The sequence below is a fragment of the Psittacula echo genome (assembly GCF_963264785.1).
Source record: "Psittacula echo genome assembly, chromosome: 4".
Taxonomy (NCBI): domain Eukaryota; kingdom Metazoa; phylum Chordata; class Aves; order Psittaciformes; family Psittacidae; genus Psittacula; species Psittacula echo.
This window is the reverse complement of record NC_137738.1, coordinates 56,433,132-56,457,277: the sequence shown is the minus strand read 5'-3', so window position 1 is coordinate 56,457,277 and position 24,146 is coordinate 56,433,132. Positions and strand designations below refer to the sequence as shown.

Genomic DNA, 24,146 nt, shown 5'->3' with positions numbered 1-24,146 from the left:
TCCTGGTTGTAATATGTTGTCACAGGTTGTAACTCCTCTTTTGCACCAGGTAACGGCATGTTGGGCTGAGCCCAAGGCTGGGTGATGAATAGCTTAGGTTTTGTTCTGTACAAAATTGTTCTCTTAAAGCTCCATTACACTAAACCACCACTGTACAACACTATTAAGATGAAGGGAGAAACATTATCATGAAGATCATACAGATCTAGTGGAAATGAACCCCACTGTCCCCAAGATGTGTCCCTCACTTAGCAGGATTAACAGGTAAATAGACTGAGGGAAAAAAAGGAGATGAGGCTACAAATCAACAGCAATAAAATCAGAGTTCACTCTGGGCTTCACTGAACTGTATAGAGGGTCCATATTTCAGTTTAAAACAAGTGCTTCAGTGAAAAGCTGAGCTGGCCTTGAGGGTAGGGTACTGTGCTAGGACTTGGGGTTTTGTCCAACCCTCACTCAGATTATTTTGCATTACACAGGACAACATTAAACCTTCCCTATAACTCAGGCCTCTGCAAGGCTGCTATTTCTCTGCTTCCCAGTCACGTTGTGGTAACAAGTCCACTGCGAAAAGGAAGATGCAAGAACAGACATAACGACCAGCAAACCACTTGTGTGGCATTTTCTGAATTTTTATTTGAGTTTCCTTAGGTGAGTACAGATCCACAGTGATAACACATTAAATACGCCATGCTTTGTTCAGTTTGGTCATAAAACCAGTGCTCTTGAAGAGCAGGCTGACATGAAAAAGACCATAGCTCGAAGCAACACAAGCACTGCTGCAGTTGTCAGAGTGCTGCAGCCTGATGTACATGCATGCACAGGGCTGAACTGCCATGCTGGCAAAAGTGCACTTGGGGTCTGAAAGAGCTGTAATGGACCAAACAGGCTCCTGCATCAGTGAAGCCACATCACTCTCTGGTTTCAAAGCAGGACATCCGGTATGGAGGACAATGAATAGCAAACCATTACTCATCAAAACAGGCACCTGGCAGCGAGACACTATATCCAGGAGTCACAGAATATTAATTCATTATTCCTAACCACAAATAGCCAGGGAAATAAAACACCACCTAGCAACCATGCTTTGAAACATTAGCAAAAAAACAGAAAGGGGAAAGGTGGTCATGGTTAGCTGAAAACAGTTGGTGTCCAAATGAGTATTTTGCATCCAGCGTGCACTAAATACTGAGATAAAACTTCCACTCAGCTCAAGAGCATGGTTACGTGAGAAGGAAGGGCAGGCCATTTTGATCTTATACTGGTATCTGTGCCATGACAATTAACATTGCTCTGCCCCTGCTTTGCCCCTCCTGTTTGCTGCCCAGCTCTCTTCACCTTTCAAACCTGGCTCAGCGAAGCCATTTTTACCCTGCATGTCTTCTTCAGAAACAAAAGGTGCAAAATATCCCTCAGCATGGGTTTCTCCCAGTATTTCTTTCACTTATTTCTTTTGTGTTTTCTGTCTTCAGCGTTCCTTAAAAATGTAATTCCTATTTCTGTCACAGCATCACCCTTCAGCCTGTCCTGGAGGAAGGTAACTTCTGCTGCTAAGTGAACCTAGAAAGAATTAAGTCTGATCAGTTAAGCAAAGAAATGCCCAGTTTCCCCCACTCCTCCAGAATAACAAGCTTTGTCTCTCTCTCTTGTCATAAGGGGACCCGCTTTTCAGGATTCATGAGAAGCAGATTTCTAGACTGTTTTAAAATAACTTTCCCAACAAAGTTAGTAAAAACTAAGTTTATGTACACTGAAATTTGTATAATACATTACCCTTCATTCCAATGCTTTGCTTTCTTCTAAGAACCTGTATTACATGATGAACTTGATGATTTTGTGTTCACAAAATTTCCTGGTCATGAATTAATAATACTTTTGTTAATTAGTCTTATATCAGACACTATAATTCCTGGAATGATGTACATATATAATGTTTGTACAGATTTTGCTTTCTTGAAACATAAGGTGTCTGACAAATTAGATATTGACAGAAACACAAAGCAGCCTAGGAATTAGATGTAGACATTTAATCTGAGAGAGAGGTTAAACACTAACAAATTTCCTTCATTTACCTGAGCAAGTGGCTTTGCTTTCCTGTGCCTCTGCATATTAACAAAGAATGGAAAAAATACATGGCACTTCCTTACCATTTCCAAAGCACCTCGAATCACCCCACAGAGGAGGTTACAGTAGCAAAGTGATGCTCGTTCTGCTGGCAACTCCTCCACAAAATCCACTAGTGGGTTTTTGTCCAGGATTAAGGAGAATTCATTTCCTGCTGTGTTACTGCAGCTCACACTAGGAGTGACCCCAAGGTACATCTTGAAAGCAACCTGCAAAAGGATGAAACTCTTGCTTGAATCTGTTGTGTGCAAGCCATAGGTGAAATTTTAGATGCAGCACCCTGTAGACCAGTTCTACCCCAGGAAAATAGGAGAAGGGCCAGACAGGCTGGAAATCAGAGTTGTCACTTCTATGATCAGCTTGAGCCAGAGATGCGAATCTGGAGCTATGTGAAGTACAGCAGAAGGCTGCCTTTTCCATCTCTGGTGTGTCTACATTTACAACCCCACACAAAGTGGTTTTACTTTTATCACTTGTCTTTCAGACATGTCGCACTCTTCTGAGACCATTAGCACCTATATTAGGTCGTTCACTGCATTGCCAGCAACTTTGATAATCACAGCTCAAAGAACTCCCGCAACTGGTATGTGTTTTTACTGTGATCTCCATCCGCAGTCATGAAGAAAAACAACCCACCAAGAATAAGACTGCCAAGACTGCAAACTTACTTGATTATACAGAGCATTACTTGCTTTCCTTCTACTACTGATGAATGTTACCATAAATGTGCAACATCTGCTCTGGAAGTGGAGGGGTATCCTGTGAGTGCATTTCTCCAGACAGTGACATCACCGCATTATCTAGACAGCGTGTATGTGGGCAGGCTAGCAGCAAGCTGTTCCTCTGGAGAGCTCTCCCCTGCTACATACTACAGACTGCTCCAACCAAAGATAAAAGCGTCTTGATTTTTACCTCTCCAGTGAGTATCAAACATGGATGCTTTCCAAACAATCCTGAAGTTCTTTATGAACCAGAAAACCGCTATAGGTTACAGTTTCATGGCACTGCTGACAATGGGAGGTGAACGTGTGTTTTCTCTTGTTGCTTTCAGATGTCCCTGCAGCAATGAAAACTTCAGGTATGGTTTGGTATTTCTTTTCTCTCCAGCTTTTGTTTTGCTAGTTATTGGATATTTCTTGAACAGCAAGACCTGGAAACTCTTTACAGGCTGCTGGTCAAATCCCAGAAAAATATTCCCCAGAGGGAATATCTGCCATTTCTTTTACATCTTCGGACAAATCACTTTAAATGCACTGGTAGCCCCTGTGATGTGGCTTTCTGTGGCTTTGCTCAACGGGACCTTTTACGAATGTGCCATGAGTGGCTTGAAGCATCCTACCTACTTACATGCAGTTTGCCAGAGCAAATCTGCAGAGTGCTTTGAAGAGCTACACAAGATTGCCTGTGACAAAAGCTCCATGCCCTTTTCAGAGAGTGATGAACTGAAACGAACTCTTCAAGCACAGTCCCAGGTAAGAAAAATAAATAAAGAGCATTATGCAGCTTATACTGTCACTGTGATTTATCTGTGGAAGATCTTGATGTCAGATGCTAAGATAAAACCATTGGTTTCACATAAACAAAGTTTTGGCATTATGCAGCCTTGCAAAACACAATCAATACATCTTTTAGTTCAGTTTGAGCTCCGTCACACTTCCTGGGGGTCCCCACTGATGGCAGGATCAATAAGGCCAGATAACTTAAAGTTTTCTTCCTGAATGAAGATTGCTCTAAAGAGAAAAAATTGCTGGATTGTTTAGGAGGCTGAATTAACAGATGTCAGACCATTAAAGGGGTCTGCCCTACTAAAAAATCCATACCACATTCTCCTATTTTATATCATCCTGATTACAACGAAATCTTAGGTCACTAACAGTAGAAAAATACTGGAAAATAAGACGTGACAGATTTATGGCTGCTTACATAATATGTTTCCATTTGTATTCCTCATGTTCATGATGCCAGATGACAGAATGTTTTTGTCCTGCTTGGAGGAAGGGAGAAACACTAAAATAAAACATGCAGTACACACAAAGCTGAGATTGTATTTCATTTCACTACATTTGTGTCATACAGTTCCGATCACTGCCTTGTAATGTAAATAAATTCAGAGACAAAAAATAAAAACTAAGGGGGGAAAAAAAAAATGATGGAAAGATGATTGTCAGCAGGAAGGAAAAACTGTAGAGCCAGCAACTTTTTGTCAGACAATTGTATCCACCTGGAACTATTTCCTCCCTGAGAGCTGGTTTTGTTTTCAAGTCCTCATGCAAATAGGACTGGAATGCAGCCAAAGCCTGCGCTGCAGACAAAACAATTTATTTGAGAGGTTTAGAAGGAAATAACAAATAGCTGTTACGACTTTAAGTTGTATGTATAGGAAATAGTTAAAGACCAGTGACTCAGTTTATAGCAAGAGAATATACAAGTTCATTCTCCAAGCTGCAAGAAAATAAAAAGCTGCTAAAAAGAACAGTTTCTCAAATACCCACAGAAATCATTGGTCAGTACAAAGGGCTGGAAAAATAAAAGAAAGTGAAGCTATTCTTCCATACCAGTATCTAAGAATAACAGTCTGTCAAGATTCTCTGTTTCCCAGAGGAAACTTGCTATATTCCCTCAGCAAAATATGTATTTTTATTGGCAGTTATTTTTTTAACATCAGTGCAAGAGTTCACGTGGGAAAGGTTGCAGCTCTCCATGTGATCATTATTAAAGCATGGGAAATCAGTTCCAGTCCATAAAGGTCTCCAAAACCTAGAAAATTTTTTCCACACTGGAGTTACACACTGGAATTTGTTCTACTGTTTGAAAACTAGAGTTTGTTCTTTTGCAGATGTTACACATTGCAGTGCAGTGGGTGGCTAAAACTATTGGCTAGGCCGGTGTTGCTAGGAATGAAAAAATTGCATTCAAACCTTGCTCTCCTTAGAAAAGAACATCCCACAGTATCAATTTCAGGGATATTTTCCCACCCCCAGCCCTTGCTCTAATCCTGGAATTAGCTCTTTTTTTTAAGATGTTCTTGACAGAATTTTGTCAAACTGAAGTTGCTACCAGAAAAACCCAAAGTTCTCTGAAAATACAGCAACTATTTCTAACTCAGCATAGACGAATTGTGCTGTACAACAGTGCCAATGCATATGCTATTTTTTCTTTCTCATGCCCTCTCCTCCCAGCATTCTCACAGGACTGAACAAGAAGGTAATTTTAAACCAGTTTTGGCATAAAAATTATTTTCCACTACAAAGGGCTGATTCATCAAAGTCAAAAAAAGTTCACAAGAATAGTATAGATTTCAGTGAATCTCCTGGTATCAGAAATGGGGAACACTTTTTAAATTTAAGCCCATCTTTTATATTGCTGTTTGCTAATTACTTTTTATTTTTTGGGGGGGTATTTTTTATTAATTAAAAACATTTTAATTTAACATTAAAAAGAAGCCTGAAAACAGCACATCTAAAAATAGTCACAGTTTAAGAGATCGATTGATCTGGGACAAAAGTTACTTACCCTTTTTGGTATTCTAATTCATCACAATTCAGAATTGTGTCAATCCTAATTCTTGCTGAGTAATTTTATTTAAGACTTTCAGGAGACAGAAAACCGTTTACCATCTAGTGATTGTGATATTTTATTTTATGAACTTTTCCCTTTGTGTGACAAATTCTGTGAGCAATTCCGATATGCTACATACCAGGTGGTTATGGTCTTGCAGTAACCTTTCATTGATATCCTCTCTAAATTACTCAGACACTATTTTGCTCTGTTTTCTGTATAGCTCTATTCAGCCATAACATTATTTGATTGATCATTTAGACTTCCCTTAGATTTTTCTTCATACAGTCTTATAGTTGAGATCTGATTGGAGATCATCTGCCCCTGAACCTGCCACTGCCAGAGTTAATGGCACCCCATTAACACAAATGCCAAGTACTGAATGTAACCTGTGATGAGACCTCCATGGTTGGGTCCCAAGAGGAGCAGCAAGCCCTCTGTACAAAGTGTGGTCACTCTGTCAGACACTCTTGATTTAAGGAGCATTTCCACTTGGTCCTTTTTAACCTGAACCTCGTTTTGTTTGTCTTCCCAGATTTTAGGCTGGTGTGTGATAGTTACCACAGCTCTCCTCTCCCTGCTAGCCACTTGCTGTGTCAGCTGCCAGTCAAAAGTCAGCCACCTCCAGCTGATGTTCTGGAAGGTGTACGAGGGGAAGGAGAAGGAGCAACTGGAGCAGATTTTCCAGCTTTATGCCACCAAGCTAAGCGAGAGAAACCTGAAGTGCTTTTTTGAGAACAAAGAACCAGAAGCGATTCCCCTGCCATCTTTTCAGGCATGGGAAGATGCTTCCCAGCTCTACTCTTTCAGCAGTAGCAAACAGCATTACAGCACAATTCACAGGCTAGTTGAAGAAGGCCAGAAAGAAATCAATGAAGAAGGAGAGACAGTGCTGGACTTTGTAGACAGAAGGGAAATACCATAGAACAAATACGTTTTCAGGTTTTTTATATCTTGCTAATATAGCATACTTCTAGGTGGTTTCATCTCTGCATTTTTTTTTTCCAATGGCCTCTTTCTTCTTCATCATGTTCTTCCCCGGTTACAAACTCGCTCAAAAGGATGCAATGAAATTATTTCCCAATGCCAATGAAAATTCCTTCATGCAGTCCTCCATAGCACCCAGGGTTCATACTCTAATGATGTTGCTGGCTACACATCAACAGCTGACAGCAAAAAAGAGATGGACAATGACTTCTGCAAAAGGGTTTTAACAATTTCCTATGTTAAAGGCACTATAGTATGCTTGTCCTATGTAAATCAAGAAACTACTCTGAAGCAACACCATTTAAAAGATGTGAATATAATGTGTGTGGCTTTCTGACAGCCCACAGAAACTAAAGATCTTGCTTCTGAGTCATTTGCAGACCATTTGCAGGTACAGCATTTTCCTGAGGTACCAGTGGTGACTCAGGGGATCTCAGTGTCTTTGGACTCCTGCTGCACGTAGTTGACCATGGATGGTCACAGTGACCAGCCCTACTCTTCTAGTCCCTGAGACATCTCCCTAGGACATGGGGCAGAGACCTCCACTGACAGGGATGTGCCAGGTAATTTTTTAGACAAATCTTAGAGCAGGAATGTATATATGGTACCAACGGCTTGAAATTACCAAATGGTTTGCCATTTTTGTGTGTTTGTTAAAAAATAACATCTCATTTTGAAACATGATCAGTTGTTATTAGTGCTTTGTTACAATAATGAAAATACATCACTGATACTTTGCACCGTAGAGTACTTGGTATTATCTTCTCTCAGTGAAAATTTCTCTTTGTATGGGCATAAAGCTCTTGGTGGGTTTGATTGGGTTTCAGGCACTGGGTGCCTGAAGAACTCTGTAATACTGTTTGTACTGGACCTGCAGACAGCATACGACAGAGGGCCTGGAAGGAAATTTCACATTTTAAGACAAGAAAATATTTTTGCAGAAGGTTGATTTTCATTTCACTGAATATCTCGGGAAGCCTAATGTCTGGAGTAAGAGGGACCAGCAGCAATGCAGGTTGTGACAAATGCACAATCAGTGCTTCTGACAAATGTGTTTCACCCCAGAGTCCTGTGCTTTACCTCACCCATTTGGAATTCACCACATGGCTCTCACACAGGGTATCCAGGGTGTCGGGGTAGGCTTTTATGCAGCATTTAACTATCAGTCTCCTTGAGTTTGCAAAGAATCATATTTTCGCTCTGCTCAAATCAGTCCTTATCAATAAACTGGGGTACTCTGCCCAGCTGTTCTCATACTCACTGGTCTTCTTCAGCAGAGATATTTAAAAACAAATCCAAGAGCTAATTCCACTGTGTGCTTAAAATCTTCTCTGTGTGTTTTGAAGAACTTGCAGTCTTTGAGCAAATGTTTTAAAGCTTTTTATCCCAGCTGACCTACTTTGCAGCAGAGTTGGAACACGTTATGGGCCTAAATGTACCTGTGCTGAAAGCGCAAGCACAACATTGCCAGCATGAAAGTCACAACAGCAAGCATGTCTGACACCATCTCTGGCTCATACACTTTTTTTCTCCCCAGGCTCCTCTCCTGGTATAGCAAGTATTTCCAAGGTACACATTCCTCCCCATTTGTCTTCTCTTTCTCTATGAGAGATGCCCCAGCATCTACTGCCCAGCTTCATATCACCTCCTCCCTACATGCAAGGGGAAAGGAAACACCACCAAACAGGATGTCCCCACTGTCCAGGCCAAACTTCCCTTGCCAAAGCTGTCTTTCCATCTCCTTCCTCGCTGATACCACAGAAAACCAAAGCAAGAAGGGATGCAAAAGAGAGGCCACTAATTAGGTTAAAGAGCTAATAAAGGAAAATGGGAAACAAGTAGGTTGATGTAAGGTATACTGTGGTATAGCTGGGACAGAGATGCAAAAGCATAGATGGCAAAGGGAAAGGTGGGAGGACAGAGGGATCCTGCTTGGGCATCTTCTTTTTCTGCAGGAGAAAGTTCAAAGTTCTGCACCCAAGTAGCCAGGACCACCTGAAACAGGAGTGTTTCCTAATCTGGCCTTCTTCTTTGTTGCGGAGGGGCAAAATCAAGGTGCATTCTCTTCTCACCTCTACCCTGCCTCATGTTCATAGGTAGCTCATGCTGCAAGTGCCTCCATGTCCAAGAGCAGCCACTAACACAGTACTGCAATGTGTTCCTGGTAGGAGCCTAAGTCTCTCACTGAAGCTTGTTCCCAGGGCTGTGTTATTCTGAGTTGTCTTATCAAAATGCCTGTGACTTAATGCAATTGACATGTGGGTACTTCTATAAAAAGAGACAAAAAAAAAAAAAAAAGCCAATTTGATGCTATGTTTTCAAATGGAATCTGGTTTTGGCAAATTCAACCTTGTCCTTCAAGCAGCTATCACAAAAGCTATTTTGTATCGACATTGTCCCTGAATTAGAGCTCAGCAGCTACCATGGCAGCTTGGAAAGAGGTAAAGATTATTGTCAACACTATCCAAAACAAACCGGGAGGAAAAGAAACCAAACAGCAGAATCAACATTTTCTCTTGGAAAATTTAGGTTTTGCATTAACTTTGATGTCCACCAAAATATGAGTGCACGAATAAACAAGAAACTTCTGTTCAATTCTATGTTTTGTCCCATGGTTTACTATTTCTTCTCCTCTGTGAGAACTCAATTTTCTCATTTGAATTCTCTTAACTGTTCTTCCACTGCACATCTGCGGCTCCATCAAACTTCAAGTCTTTGTTATAAGAGCAGAAATTAGTTAACCATGCTAAGCCCTCATATGCTTTCAATTTAGTTTCAGCTGTACTTTGCACTTTGGTATGATGAATCTGTCCAAATTCTATTATTAAAATTTCCTGTGTAAAAGAGAACTCACACAGAAACTGTACAAAACCAATAGCTGGTTTGGAATGGAGCACCAAATTAAGGCAAAATTGCAAAGCTATAATGAAAATTGTAAAAAGTCTCAGCAGAAAAAATAAGTACATAAGTAATGCAATGAACAGATATGGACATTTTTTTTAAAACCAGGCTATGACTGGACAGAAATGCCTTTAAAACTACCATACACAACTTCCCAGAGGATAAAACAAAGGTTTTTTAGAATCTTCCTTTGTGACTCTAAAAGACAGAGAAGTAAAATGAATGTGAGGTTTTGAAAGTTGCATCCATAAGTCTGTCTCATTTCTATCTATAAAAACTGGAAGTAAAAAGAATATGTACACAGGCTCACAATCAAAATGATACCCACATAAAGCAAAATCTCTCTTTTGAAAATGTTACTTGCAACTCTATAGGATTATATATTGCTTAACATCAAACAAGAAATCTATGCAGTCAGAATTAACAATGTACCACTGCCCTTTTTCAAAGTCTCAAACAGTATCTGATCTCTCTCAAGCAGCAAGAACAAAATTCATTAACATTTTGATGGTGCTGCAATACTGTCTAGAATTAGTGAAATATTTAGGAAGCCACTAACTCATCAATCCCTTTATATACTATTGAAGACTTTTCACTACAAAACAGTGTATGCGCAAGTAATGTTGCAAAGTAAGTGATAATACAGACTATTAAAAAATTTAAACTATCATCTTAGATTACATAATAACAAGATTAATGAAGGACCAGAATTAATCTGTTTAGAAAGTGAAAGGCAGCCAAATAACATTTTTTCTAGCATACTTTTCATTCTTAGTACTTTTCCACAGTCAGTGTTTGGGAAGAGCAAAATGCTTTAAAGGTCTTTCCATCTGTTGCTAATTCCTTGTACTCACAAACTTTTCTTTACTCTTTACAGTGCAGAACTTTATTTTTCAGTTTACTGTCTATAACTTAGCACAGCAACCTCTTGTATGCATTTCCCTCTCGCTGCTGAGATCTGAAAAGCAACATTTCCCAGCTTTTTAAATTCCACCAGCCTTTGCCAGAGTTTCAAACTAGCCATATGTCAATATACAGAGACCTTGTGCGCCAGGGTCTTCCATGAGAAGATGAATCACATCTCTTAGCCCAACAGCTCTGGCATTGGGGGTGACATGGTTAGATTACCCCAGCCCTGTTGGTCCTCAAGGGCCTCTCAACAAGCAGCTGAAGAGCCATATTGCTTGCTGTGTTTAGGGGGTACTGAGCTTCCAAAGATCTTCCATCTCTTCAGCCACTGCTTTTCAGCAAGGGATATATCCTTAGGCACAGCACTGTACAAACGCAGCTATGGAACTTTGAGCCAGCACTAGTTCACTGTGGACCAGAGGGTATGGTCCAGCTGCTCCCACTTGCAGCATGCACAGACACCTCCTGGGGCATGATGACTTTACTGTCTAGGATTAGATCTAAAACCAGAAGTTGGGGTGTCTTTATGTCTCTTTCAATCAGATAAATGATGTTAAGGTCTTATGAGAAAATTTCATTTTGTAGGATTATAGAGAAAAATTATCATCTCATTTCAAAAGTAATCCTCAGCTATACTCAGATCCAAATTCTGAATCCAGTCCTGGACATCATTTATTCAACTGAGCTTTGTTCTTGTCCTGGTTTCAGCTTGGATGGAGTTAATTTCCTTTTTAGCAGTGCTGTGTTCTGGCTTTAGTCTGAGAACAGTGCTGATAACACAATGATGTTTTAGTTGTTGCTAAGCAGCACTTACTCTGATCAAGGACTTTTCAGTCTCATGCTCTGCCAGAGAGGAGGGGCACAAGAAGCTGGGAGGGAGCAGAGACAGGGATTCTGACCTGAAATACCCAAAGGGATATTCCATACCACAGAACATCATGCCCCGTGTATAAACTGTGGGGACTTAGCTGGAAAGGACCAGTCATTGCTCGAGGACAAGCTAGGCATCAATCAGTGGGTGGTGAGCAGCTGTATTGTTTTTTTTTTCAGGGGGCAGTGTTTATTCCTTCCTCTCTCTCCCCCCCCCCTTATTTTTATCATCATCATCATCATCATTATCATCATCATCATCATCACTAACATTATAATCATTATTATGTTACTTTTGTTTCAATTACTAAACTATTCTTATCTCAATGCATGGAGGTTTACCTTTTTTCTTATTCTCCTCCCCATCCTACCAGGGAAGGGGTGGAAAGAGTGAGTGAGCAGCTTTGTGGTACCCACTTGGCAGCTGCGGTTAAACTGCAATAGATCATAATACCATTCCTCAGTTGCTTTCCATTTTCTTACCCCAATTTGCCAGTAAGCAGAAAGCCTACTTTTACATATCTTTTTTTATTCAATCCCAATTGTAACTACACAAAGTCACAGCACCAACACAAGAAGTTAGTGAGCACCACGGAAAATCAGTGCAGAGGAACTCACTTTGGCTCATTATCAAAACTTGTTGGCCCTTCTCCATTCCAGCAAAAGGCAGCAGTAAATCCCAGGCTTTGCAGTCTGAACCACTGGTTGAAGTTTTAAGCCCTCAGTCACTGCCTTAGGTGCACCTTTCTTCTTGTATTTATTTCTTAATATGGCAAGCTGGCTTTGTACTCATTCTTTTTTCCTTTGCTTCATCTCTTTCCATTCCCACAGGGAACACTGACAGCCTGATCTTACAGACTTCTCCTTTGCTTTCCATAGGACTGCAGGATAACTGCTGTTTACAGGACACTTGGCTCTAACTGTTTTAACTGATTAACTGCTTTAATCACTTTAACTTTGAACTGGTTTTACTCTACACACTCACCCTCAAACAGATTTCTACCTCAGAAGAGTTAGTGCAGTTAAGTATTTAAGCACTTTCTCCTGGCTGAGAGTGCTACTGTTGGAAGAGTCAAAGAGATCATGTACATTGCCCTGCAATTCCTTACCAGTAACATTAATGGCGTATTTACAGTTACTTGCTGGTCATTTTACATATGATTTGTTGGTATATGCATCAGACAAATGTGCTTGAAGACCATATAAAAATATTTTGTCAAAGAAAACTGAAAATGCTTTCCATATGACATTTTGTCTTAGAAAGGATATACCATTACAGAACTCCTCTTTTAGTTTGCTAAAAATAGTCTTTTCAAGAGACTGTGTGTGCTTTAAAGTTTGTTCCAATCTTTCCAAGTAATTTTATTTCTCTCAGTTAGTGTCTTTTGAAGAGAGAAATAGAGTATTTTTCCTTACTTTGATGGTTAATTTCTTGCTGTATTTTGTTGTTGAATAACCTGTATTTAAGAATGATGGTTCAACTGTACTAATGCATTTGTAAATAAGGGAACCATGAGCCGTAAGACCCAGAAAAACAGATATCTGGAATATATGTGAAAATCCAGAGAAAATAAAGTAAAAATACCACCTAAAGAACATAAAAGTGAAAAAAATGTGATTTTGCAGCCTGGCATCATTTTTTAATGAGACAGTATATTTTAATACAGTGATTGAAATGCTGCTTGTCTTGTGGTTTTCATTCAGATGCCCTCACTATCTCAAATGGATACTATACCCTGGCTCAGCTTCTCCAAAGGAAGCGCTTTGTTATACATCATCCTGACCTAAGAGTCCAAAATACACTTTACTTCAGGAAGAAATATAGTTTCCACTCTTTTATGAGCTAATGGGATCTGGCTGGTTTTTAGTAATTAAAGTTACCTCTTTCTGCTTTAAACTTGCAGGTAGTGGTGTACGTGTGTTCTGTGCACATGTGCACTTTGTAGCCCTACCAACAACAACAAATGCAAAGAGGTCCTTTCTCTAGTTCTGTGACAGCCATCAGTTTCTCTATGACAAGCATTTCTGGAATCATAAGGTACCTTCCGTCCCTCCATTTTATTCAGATGTAACATAGCTATTTCTGACATGATTAACGTGAGCAGGACTACACACCACCTGATAACAGCCACATATACTTTGATCTAAGATATTCCTCTATAACGAGCATACACTGGGGTCTTACTTCAGTGTATAGAAAGCCTGCTGCTTCCCAGTTCTGCAATCAGTGGTTAAACGTAATGCTTACATTTAACTGATGCTGCCGATGATTCTCAAGCAATGAAAGTCAGGCACATTTTTGTCTCCTAAAATAAGCCAATGGAAATTAATCTCAGTTCAATTAACTGATGCGCTGCTCTCTCTCCTTTTGTGTCCCTGCCCATGGCAGAAGGGTTGGAACTAGATGATCTTTGAGGTCCTTTCCAACCCTATTCGTTCTATGAAACAATTCTTTTTTATAAAGTGTGGTTAATTTTTGCCATTGGGAAAGGCCAGGTATACCTTCACTGGCAACACTTCATAGCTGAAAATCATAAAGGATAAAGCAGATCATTGACCAGGACCTAAGCAAGCATTAGTCTAAGCCAATTCAATATCTATGAACTACCACATCTTTACAGTGACTCAGCAGTCTAAAGGGACTGAACGTACTATGTATTTCAATTTGAGCTTCCCCAAGAAATCTGACTTGCCCATGGGACAAACCCACATCTTTAGAAAGCCCTGTATTGCCACTAAATTTCCTCCCAGATCTTTGTTGTCTGACAGTAGTGTGAACAACTACTCAATAAGAAGGTCATTTCCATCAAAGAAGGTGAAAGTACCCACTCTACTTTTATCTTTTTTATTTTATGTTTGTGGGTACTCAGGAAAATGTTCCTCTCACTTTCCTTTCTTACAGTTCTTCTCTGCTACCACTGAGTCGTCCTTTTGCAGAAACTCTTGCTGTTTCCTCTTAGTATTATCATTTTAAGGTTAAAAAACATCTAAGATAATTATGGAGATGCTGAGGAGATTCAGATGGCAGGAATAACAATATCAAAATTTAACGTCTGTATGAGATGGTAAATGCTTTTGCTCCTAGAAATCAAAAAGGAGTGAGGGAACATATGATTCAAAGTTTGTTAAAACTGCATCATTTTTTGTTGTTTGCTGCGTTCTCTGGCAAGGGTAGAAGAAATCAGCTTAAGCTACGGCAAACCAGAAGAAACTTTTTAATTCTTCTAATGGCAAAACATCTCATGGGCTACTAATAATAGAAGAATTTTAATTTCAGATTATGTGATAAACACATAAATGTATTGGCTTTCGCAAATCATAGGTGTTGCTATGTGGATATAACTGTATGAGTTCACAAAGCTCGCTAAAGACACAAGATTAGACAACAAGTTGAAAATGGCCAGAACTCTTCAGCAAAATGGAGTCACATAGCAAAAGAATTTGTAAAGGTAAAAGAAAAGGGGGGGAGGGGGGGTTGATATGAGGAAAGCTAGTGCCTGGAAAATATAGGGTTAAAGTACTTTTAGCTTAACTTCGGTTGAAGATAAAGAACAATGTTTGTGTTGTAAGTCTGTGGTGAGATAACAGAATTTAGTGGCCCCACTAAACATGAGTGAATTACTTCACACCATCCTTCTACTTATCAGTTAGTTTAGAGACAGTGCCTCCCAAACATCTGCTAGCTTTGGATACTCCTTGTCTGCCCGTCCTGTTTTGCTTGCAATAAATTTTGTATGAGGGTCACACTGTTTTAAATCTTTGCCGGCTATCAGAAAAGTTACAGATATGGCTGGTTTCAGCTAGTTTTGTGATTACTGGGGCATCCAACTGTGCCAAAGGCGAAAAGTACACTGTGAGGAAGACTGCTTACTTCATCTTGAAGACCCCTGCCTGCATGAGGAAGACTGCTTACTTCACCCTCAAGACCCCTGCCCACAATCACCACAGAGCAGTGTGCAGATGCTAAGAGGAGGAGACTTATGATAATAAGTTCCTGGAGCTAGTTATAATATTCCCCACCTATACGTGGGAATTATGAATATGTATATGGCTAATGCAATAGTGAAAGTATATAAACCTGTAACAAATGCTAATCAGTGCGCTTCTGGTTACGGTCACACACCCAGCACTGTTGCTTTTGCTTTATTGACTTTGTCCCTCAATAAAACCCTGTTATCTCGTTTAGAGGAGTGAGCTCCTATTTCACAGCTTAGCCATTGACTCAAGGTCAGTTTAGGTCAGTGGTTGGCAGCCTCTCACAGGTGGTATCCCATTTTATGTTCTCTGTCTTCAACTCAGATATAAAAGGCAATGATCATGTGAACCAATTCGGTGGTTCTAACAACTCTTTATGGTAAACTTACCATTGTGGGTTTATCAAGACCATAAAAAAATTCTTATCTCACAAAAAATTACATTTTTTTGTGTTTTGTTGATTTCTCCCCCTACCCCCCAGCCTGATGTAGCACTATGCTATGCCGGTAGAAACTGATGCCTCCTCTCAAAGCCAGCCTCTGTGAGCTATTAGTTGATGCAAAGTCATAGATAAGGAAAAGGCTGTATTTCACCCAATGGAAGCATGGGTGTGACTGTGTAGAGGAGTGGGTTTTTGATTAAACAACCATGATATAGAAGAAAATGTAAGTAAGTGTTCTGGAGCAAACTGACAGAGGAGGAGGGAAAAGCTAAGATCATTGAAGCTGATGAATCTCTAGAGAATGTAAATGTTACTTACCTGTGCAATCATGTCTGCAGTTTCAGAGTAACTGCGGCACTTTTTCACAGCTGAACGAGCTAAAAAATCATCAATCAGCCTTACACCAATGCCGTATCCCCTAAGGAGAAAACAAAGAAAGTTAACATTCAAAATGGACAACTTCTTTCCACCTACCATATCCCTAATCTCTTTCTTGTGCTTTCTCAGCAAAACAGCTGCATGCTCCCAAATGCATGGCTTTGAGGGCAACAGATTTTGCTGGCCTAGATTCTTCTTTCTGCCATATTTTGCAGCATAGTGGGATTGCTGCTCATGCAGTCATTTAAGGAATCATACTCCTTTAAGCACGATACTGCTGGTGAGGATGATATGAAAGTTGCTTATATACACAATTTCTATATATACATTTATATTTACATATGTGAATAAATATTATATGTTAGGTATATGAATGCAATATAGAAATAGTATGCAAATAATACACCTGATTAATACTGCTTTGTCACTAAAAATAGGATAGAATAACATAGCACAAGACTTTCTCCATCCATTCCCCTGTGATCCCCAGAGTTCATCTCACACTGTCTCTGTCAAGAAGAAAACAATTGCCCCCTCATGACACAGCATTCACTTCCAGGCTGCGGAGTTCAGCCCCTAAAGGGCAGGGGGGCCCAAGACTGTTGGTTGATACTCAAGGATCACCTACTACAAGCTGAGGAGTGTTGCATCCTGACTAGAAGGAAGTGTAGCAGGAGGGCCAGGAGACCTCCTTGGATGGACAAGGAGCTGCTGAAGAAACTTAGAGGGAAAAAAAGAGGCTTATAAAAGGTGGAAGCAAGGACAGGCGGCCTAGGAAGAATACAAGGGTGTTGTTCGGGAAGCTAGGGACCAGGTTAGGAAAGCTAAGGCCCAGTTAGAATTAAACTTGGCTAGGGATGTGAAAGATAACAGGAAGGGATTCTATAGGTACATTGCAAATAAAAGACAGACTAGGGACAATGTGGGCCCTTCCCAGAAGCTATCAGGAGAACTGGCTATCTTGGATTTGGAGAAGGCTGAGGTTCTTAATGACTTCTTTGCCTCGGTCTTCACTGGCAAAAGCTCTGACCGCACCACTCACGTCTTGGAAGGCAGACGTGAGGACTGTGAGAATGAAGACCCTAGGCCCACTGTAGGAGAGGATCTGGTTCGAGACCATCTTAAAAAACTGGATGTGCACAGGTCCTTGGGACCTGATGAAATCCATCCGCAGGTCCTGAAGGAGCTGGCAAATGGAGTTGCTAAGCCACTGGCCATCATATTTGAAAAATCATGGCAGTCAGGTGAAGTTCCTGATGACTGCAAAAAGGGAAATATAACCCCCATTGTCAAGAAGGGGAAAATGGATGACCTAGGGAATTACAGACCAGTCAGTCTCACCTCTGTGCCTGGCAAAATCTTGGCGCAGATTCTCCTGGAAGGCATGCTAAGGCACATGAGAAACAACAAGGTGCTTGGTGACAGCCAGCATGGCTTCACTAAGGGGAAATCCTGCCTGACCAATTTGGTGGCCTTCTATGATGGGGCTACGAAACTGACGGACAGGGGCAGAGCAGTTGATGTCATCTACCTGGACTTGTGCAAAGCGTTTGACACCGTCCTGCATGACATCCTTGTCTCTAAATTGAAGAGACATCAATTTGATGGGTGGACCACTCGGTGGATAAAGAACTGGCTGGCTGGCCACAAGCAAAGAGTTGTGGTCAATGGCTCAATGTCCAGCTAGAGGCCAGTAACAAGTGGTGTCCCTCAGGGATCGGTGTTGGGACCAGTCTTGTCCAACATCTTTCTCGGTGACATGAACATTGGGATTGACTGCACCCTCAGCAAGTTTGCCGATGACACCAAGCTGTGTGGTTCAGTTGATACGCTGGAGAGAAGGAATGCCATCCAGAGCGACCTTGACACGCTTGTGAGGTGGGCTGATGCCAACCTTATGAAGTTTAACCATGCCAAGTGCAAGGTCCTACACCTGGGTTGGAGCAATCCCAGGCACGGCTACAGGTTGGGCAGAGAAGAGATTCAGAGCAGCCCTGTGGAGAAGGACTTGGGGGTGTTGATCAATGAGAAAATGAGCATGAGCCGGCAGTGTGCGCTCACAGCCCAGAAAGCCAACCGTATCCTGGGCTGCATCAAGAGGAGTGTGACCAGCAGGTCAAAGGAGGTGATCCTGCCCCTCTACTCTGCTCTCATGAGATCTCACTTGGAGTATTGTGTGCAGTTCTGGTGTCCTCAACATAAAAAGGACATGGAACTGCTGGAACAAGTCCAGAGGAAGTCCAGGAGGATGATCAGGGGGCTGGAGCACCTCCCATATGAAAACAGGCTGAGAAAGTTGGAGCTGTTCAGCCTGGAGAAGAGAAGGCTGCATGGAGACCTCATAGCAGCCTTCCAGTATCTGAAGAGGGCCTATAGGGATGCTGGAGAGGGACTCTTCATTAGGGACTGTAGTGATAGGACAAAGGGTAACAGGTTAAAACTTAAACAGGGGAAGTTTAGTTTGGATATAAGGAAGAAGTTCTTTACTGTGAGGGTGGTGAGGCAATGCAATGGGTTGCCCAAGGAAGTTGTGAATGCTCCATCCCTGGTGGTGTTTAAGGGCAGGTTGGACAGAGCCTTGGGTGGCATGGTTTAGTGTGAGGTGTCCCTGCCCATGGCAGGGCGTTGGAACTAGATGATCTTAAGTTCCTTTCCAACCCTAACTATTCTATGATTCTACGATTCTATGAAATCCTGGACAGCCTCATTGCAGCATTCAAGTACCAGGAAAATCCATAGGAAGATGGACTCACACCTAATCTTTTTCACTTTATCCTTTTATCTCTTCACCTCACTTTTTGCTTTTCCCTCTTTGTCTTTTTCCTAACATGTTCTCTCCCTTCATCTACTAGTTGCAGAAAGAATCCAGAAGTTGCTAGCTAATATACAGTTTCAGTACACCACCACCTTCATTTTCTATTAAAAACACTGCAATTTCAGAGAAATGAAAAAGGATGGAATCTAATGGAATTTTTTATAAAACAAATATTTATTCCTAGCTCTCATTTAATAACAAAGGTCGGTAACTACAGCGTGTGCAAAATAGCTATACTAATTCCCTATTGAAAAAGGGAAAGAGATTAACACAAATGTTATGAAAGAATCTGAACTCAACTCAGAAACATTTTTAGGGAATATTTTGTGTCCATTTATGTGGACGTTGGCAGTCTCTGACTCTTTGTCAGAGGCCCTACACAGTGAAGGAGCCTAAACTCGATGGATTTTCTTACTGATTTTGTACTATGTCTTTGACAAGCAGCCAAAAAGTGATCTGATGTCTAATGCATTGACAAGACCCAAAAGTGGTTTTGGCAGTGTGAAGTTTAAAACTGCATTATGTCATGCATCAGGAAACATGAAATATTTATTTATTGTGAAAGTATTAATATCAATAACATTGGTAAATATGTCATCAGCAGTTAGGAAGGTATGTATTGGTGATGTCCAAGACTACTTAGATCCTCTTCAACTTTTATACCTTAGATTTACAAAGTCAAATCAAAACAAATTGTCAAGCAGTTATTTGGCAACTGCATAGTGAAACATACTTTTCTCTCTACGGATTATATATGTACATACATATATAGAGAGAAAGAGCTAAGAATACTGTCTAACAATCTCAGTCAGGATGTCAGGTTCCTATAAACATAAGATCTTCATTTTCCAAAACAGGTTATCCATGAAAATATCAGTTCCTCATCAACCACTTGTGCTGTCTCGCCCATTGTTGTATGGTCTTTTAAAGGTGAGTGGCTTGTCTGCCCCTAACCCATAGAGGGGAGAACACAGCCACCCCACAGGGGTCAATTCAGGGTACCCAAGTCAGATTCCTAAATTACACCCTCGGGAAGGCACATGACTACAAAAGGAGGCTGCGTATTGACTAAATCACCTAAGTCAAATTCCCACAACCTGGAGTTGTGATACTTAGCTTTACAAGTCACAAAACCACAGTGTAGTTGGATGAGGGGAAGCCACAGGAAGGCCACATCAACAGTGAACACAGAAATGCATGTCAACTAGAAAATACCTGTGAGAAACAAAAAGCTTGTCTAGTTTGACATAACATTGAAATAACATGAGTACAAAGAAATAGAAGAGGAGGGCTAACGTGGAAGTTGAAATTGAATACATGGATATAAGAGATGAAATTTACAAGTTTATGTTATTAATCAGCATAACAAAAGATCAACAAGGAACAAATGTAAGCTACCAAAACAAACCTGACACTTTTTTCCTAAGAATTCAAAAGGTAATTGTTGATCTTAATTCACAAATTAGCATTATTTCTGCTGACAGAATATTGAACCTTATCCCTTTGATCTCTGTAATCCTAGACAGAGTGCTGGAACTCATAAGATAACGGACATAAAGCTGAAATGTAACATATAGGTGGACAAATAGCTTTATCAAGAAGGCTGACCTTTTAAAGCAGTACTTACATTCTGTCTAAAAAGGTGTTGACATCTTCATCCTTTTCATAGTCCTTGCACAGCTGGGCTACCAAAGCCCCATACGTGAGTACAAAAAGTTCTCTGCTCTGCCAGAAAGGATGGAAATCAAAAATGAAGAAAACTAGAATCAAACTTTTCCACACTTGTGAGCTGCTACTGTATTAAAAGCAAGCAAATATAATATTTACAGTAATAAAGAAACTTTTGTCCATGGATGTGTAATCACTGAAATCCACAGTCCATGTGTGAAAGAACCTGAACTGATCATCACTTGAGTCTCTGTACAGGGATTTTGATTGTCAGAAATACCGTTTCTTGGGATACTTTCATCAGGTGCATTCTTGCATCCTATAGACACACATATGTATGCTGGCTTGATAAATGCTGTCAAATGCCATCCAAGATTAATGACAACCATTTACTTGCAGAAAGATAATAGAGGCAATGAGCTATTAGTCTTCTACAATAGGAAAAACACTATATACACCGAAATTCCAGTTCCTTCACAAAGGTATGGTTGACATGATTCAAATTAACAGCTGCTTTCCCCAGTAAATAAAAAGTAGATTAAAAAAAATGGCTCAGAATAATGACAAAATATTATAATTCAGCACAAGAGTAAAGAATAATGATAAGCAGAGTAGAAAAGAAGCAGTCCCATTGACATTTCCTTTTCTTTATCAGTCTTTACATGTAAGTTGGATTGCTGTCAATACTAGTTCTCCAAATGGCTGGACAATCTGACTGTGATATTACTTTTGTATCTTAGTACAGATGTAGTTTGTATGGCTCCCCAGCATGAGCAGGATGAAAGGGATGGGTGAGGATTACAGCCACCTGCCCAAGGAGCATGGAACACAACTGAAAAGGTCAAAGTCATATCTCTGCACAGCTGCTGTCACAAGCACTAGTCTGGGTTCTTTAGCTGTGCTCCAATCTGGAGGAAAGTTTTCTTCTCTCCCTGCCCCACCAGACCACGTCCATGGCACTGCAGAATTGGCTGTATTGAGCAGGAGTACATGCTGGCCCTTAGGTGAGAGACTAGGTTGACTCTCCCTAAACTTCTTAGACAGGCATTAATTAAAGGAAGTACTACAGGTGTGTGGCATGTGGGCACACTACAGGTACTTTTTATAGCCTGTAGAAAAAATAATAGTGAATACCAATAAAACATTAGAATGAATCACACAAGGAAAGGAAGAACAGCTTGTTCAAAAGATCTCTTCCTGCTCCCTTTGCATCAAAAGATTGGAGTTTAATCAATGCTCCCATTTAAAGAAGTCACTGGTTAAAATCTTAAGTAGTATGGAACCATTTCCTAAACTCACCTTGGTGATAACTCCTGTTTACATTAATATTGCAAACTTTGCCAAATTCTCATTAACAAGTTTTTAATGCAGTAAATGGATGTTGTACAGGTTCTCCATTTCTGTAATCTCAGCAAGTCTATGTTGTAATAAGACAACAATCCGAAAGAAACTTCAGCATACTTCATCAACATAATTGTATTTATCAGCCACTCTTGCAATTTGTTGGGAGTATTTTTTATGGCAAAAACATATTTCAGCTTTAATTATATTATATTCTTCTATTTCTTTTTCAGTGGAGACCTCTGTCCCCTTTTCAGAAATTGACACAACATTGTCTTAAAGACTCCTGGAATTTCTCCACTTTCCCAGCTCCTATCAACAATTCATCATTCACCATACAAAGACTCCTAAGGCTCTATGTTCCTGAAGAAAGATCTGTGTGGAACTGAGCAATTCAAACACAGAACAGAGGTATCCTTCTCTTTACATTTCATTTAATGACTATCAAACCAGAGAGGCACATAAGCTTACCTGGAATTTCTATCTTTGATAATAAATGTCTCTATGCACTTACACCTCTGCTCCTGAACAGTTTCCAATCTCAGAAACTTTGTGCCCACCTTTCCTAAGCCTGCTCAGAATCTCAGCACTAGACGTAAAGTAAAACATTAGTCTGTCATCACTTTTCTAGAATTGCCTATGTTCTCTCTTCTTCACTGGCAACTTCCTCTGTCTCCAGTTTATTATACATATATGTATACACAGATATGGGTGTCACAACTATGCCTGTGGGCAGGCTTTTTTTATGTCACTGCTTAAAAGCTGGCAGCTTGTTGGCAGCTTAAAGGGGGTCACACTGTAGCCATAAATGCCACCAGCACCCCTGATCTCATATTGGCAGACTTATCCCCCTCCTTTCAGTACTTTCAGGCTAATCAGAAATACGAATGTATAAAATGTATCAATACAATAAAAGCTTGTTCTTAGCCCACGCACAATTTTAATCACACGTTACAAAAATGTCTTACTATTTTGTGGTTCTCCTGCTTTCTTCCTGGTGGACGAGACATGTTGCTTGTGTAACGCTTGATGTATTTGATTGTCAGTTTATGTCTTTTCTTCCTCAAGCAGCATAGTTTTCTCACGATCACTGTATTTCCTCTTTTCCTTCTCTAATTTTTAATCCTTTCTGCTCTTCTGCCTTTTGCACAAAATGTGTTTGCTGCAATCTGTAATGCTGCTGATGCTCCTCCTATTCTCTACGTGTACTGAGCCCTTTGGGAGGAATTTGACCAGCAACAGATCTGCCTCTGTACACAACATAAATAACCACTACATCCATAAGAATGATTTGTAATCAAATACACAGCAAACAGCCTTGGTAAACTGGGCAGCCACAAGAGATTAACAGGTCTTAACGATTTTAGGGACAGCAAATTCAGTCTGTTGTTTGTGTCAGGATTTGGTGTTTGGAGAGTTAACAAAAGCTCCCTCTCTGAAAAATCACAGAACCTTAGATTCATTTGGGTAGGAAAAGACGTTTACGATCATCAAGTCCAAATACTGCCAAGTCCAAGTCCACCACTAAACCATGTCCCTAAAGATACTGCCACACAAGGTTATTAAAAATTTATCATTTTCAACTTAAAGGAGCTATAGTCTTCTGACAGCTCTGACTGCTTTACTCTGGTAAGGTAATGCCTGTCCAGGCAGAGCAGTGTGGGTTATAGGGCATTACTACCACCACGTGTCTGCAAAGCTGGCAGAACAGATCTAGAGCACCCAGACCCCCAAAGGAATAAACTGTGTAACTGCTACAGCTGCCAGCTTGTGCAAGTGGCACATTCATCAATGATGTTTCTAGGAGATTTTATATCATTCTTAACGTATTATAGGCCCTATTTGTAAACATCCCTGCTATAAACATCCAGGAAGGTTTGATTTACTTTTTCTGCTTTCCCCTAAGGTAAACTTGGTCTACTCTCTTAGTTTAGATAAGCAATAAATTTAGACTGTGGTCATTAGTGAATTAAGAAATTAATCAGGTAGCTGTCTTTCCTTTCAGGGTTTATCTATTTCCACATACATTACTTCTGAGTTCTCTCAGGAAAGGCAGTTAAAAATACATGGCCTCATCTGAATGCGATGCTGTTACTAAATTCCAATTAATAGATTAGGTGCTGAGTGAAATAACAGGTATTTACTACTCCAGATACATAAAACCCAGCAGATGTGATT

The 24,146-nt window shown here is 40.3% G+C and overlaps 2 protein-coding genes across 3 annotated transcripts in view; one reads left to right on the top strand and one right to left on the bottom strand.

Moving 5' to 3' along the window:
* Positions 1-1,440: 1,440 nt before the first annotated feature.
* On the bottom strand, positions 1,441-23,023 carry TRAPPC3L (trafficking protein particle complex subunit 3L; the record flags this gene model as incomplete). The annotated part of the gene is made up of 5 exons (XM_080616133.1): positions 22,937-23,023; positions 20,587-20,684; positions 16,085-16,184; positions 2,148-2,333; positions 1,441-1,560 (listed from the first exon to the last, which is right to left on the bottom strand). Exons 1-5 carry the CDS (start codon positions 22,976-22,978, stop codon positions 1,441-1,443), a joined length of 546 nt encoding a protein of 181 aa, XP_080472259.1. The 5' UTR covers positions 22,979-23,023.
* The window catches only part of LOC308220292 (calcium homeostasis modulator protein 5-like), a gene marked incomplete at both ends in the record, with an annotated part of 28,607 nt that continues 7,517 nt past the window's right edge, over positions 3,057-24,146 (top strand). Inside the window, 2 exons of one of the 2 annotated variants that reach the window (XM_080616132.1) lie at positions 3,057-3,596; positions 6,218-6,607. In XM_080616132.1, the coding sequence (XP_080472258.1) occupies positions 3,057-3,596; positions 6,218-6,607 (930 nt within the window). Of the gene's footprint in view, positions 3,597-6,217; positions 6,608-24,146 lie in introns of those variants that run through there. The other variant, XM_080616131.1, reaches the window with a different exon arrangement.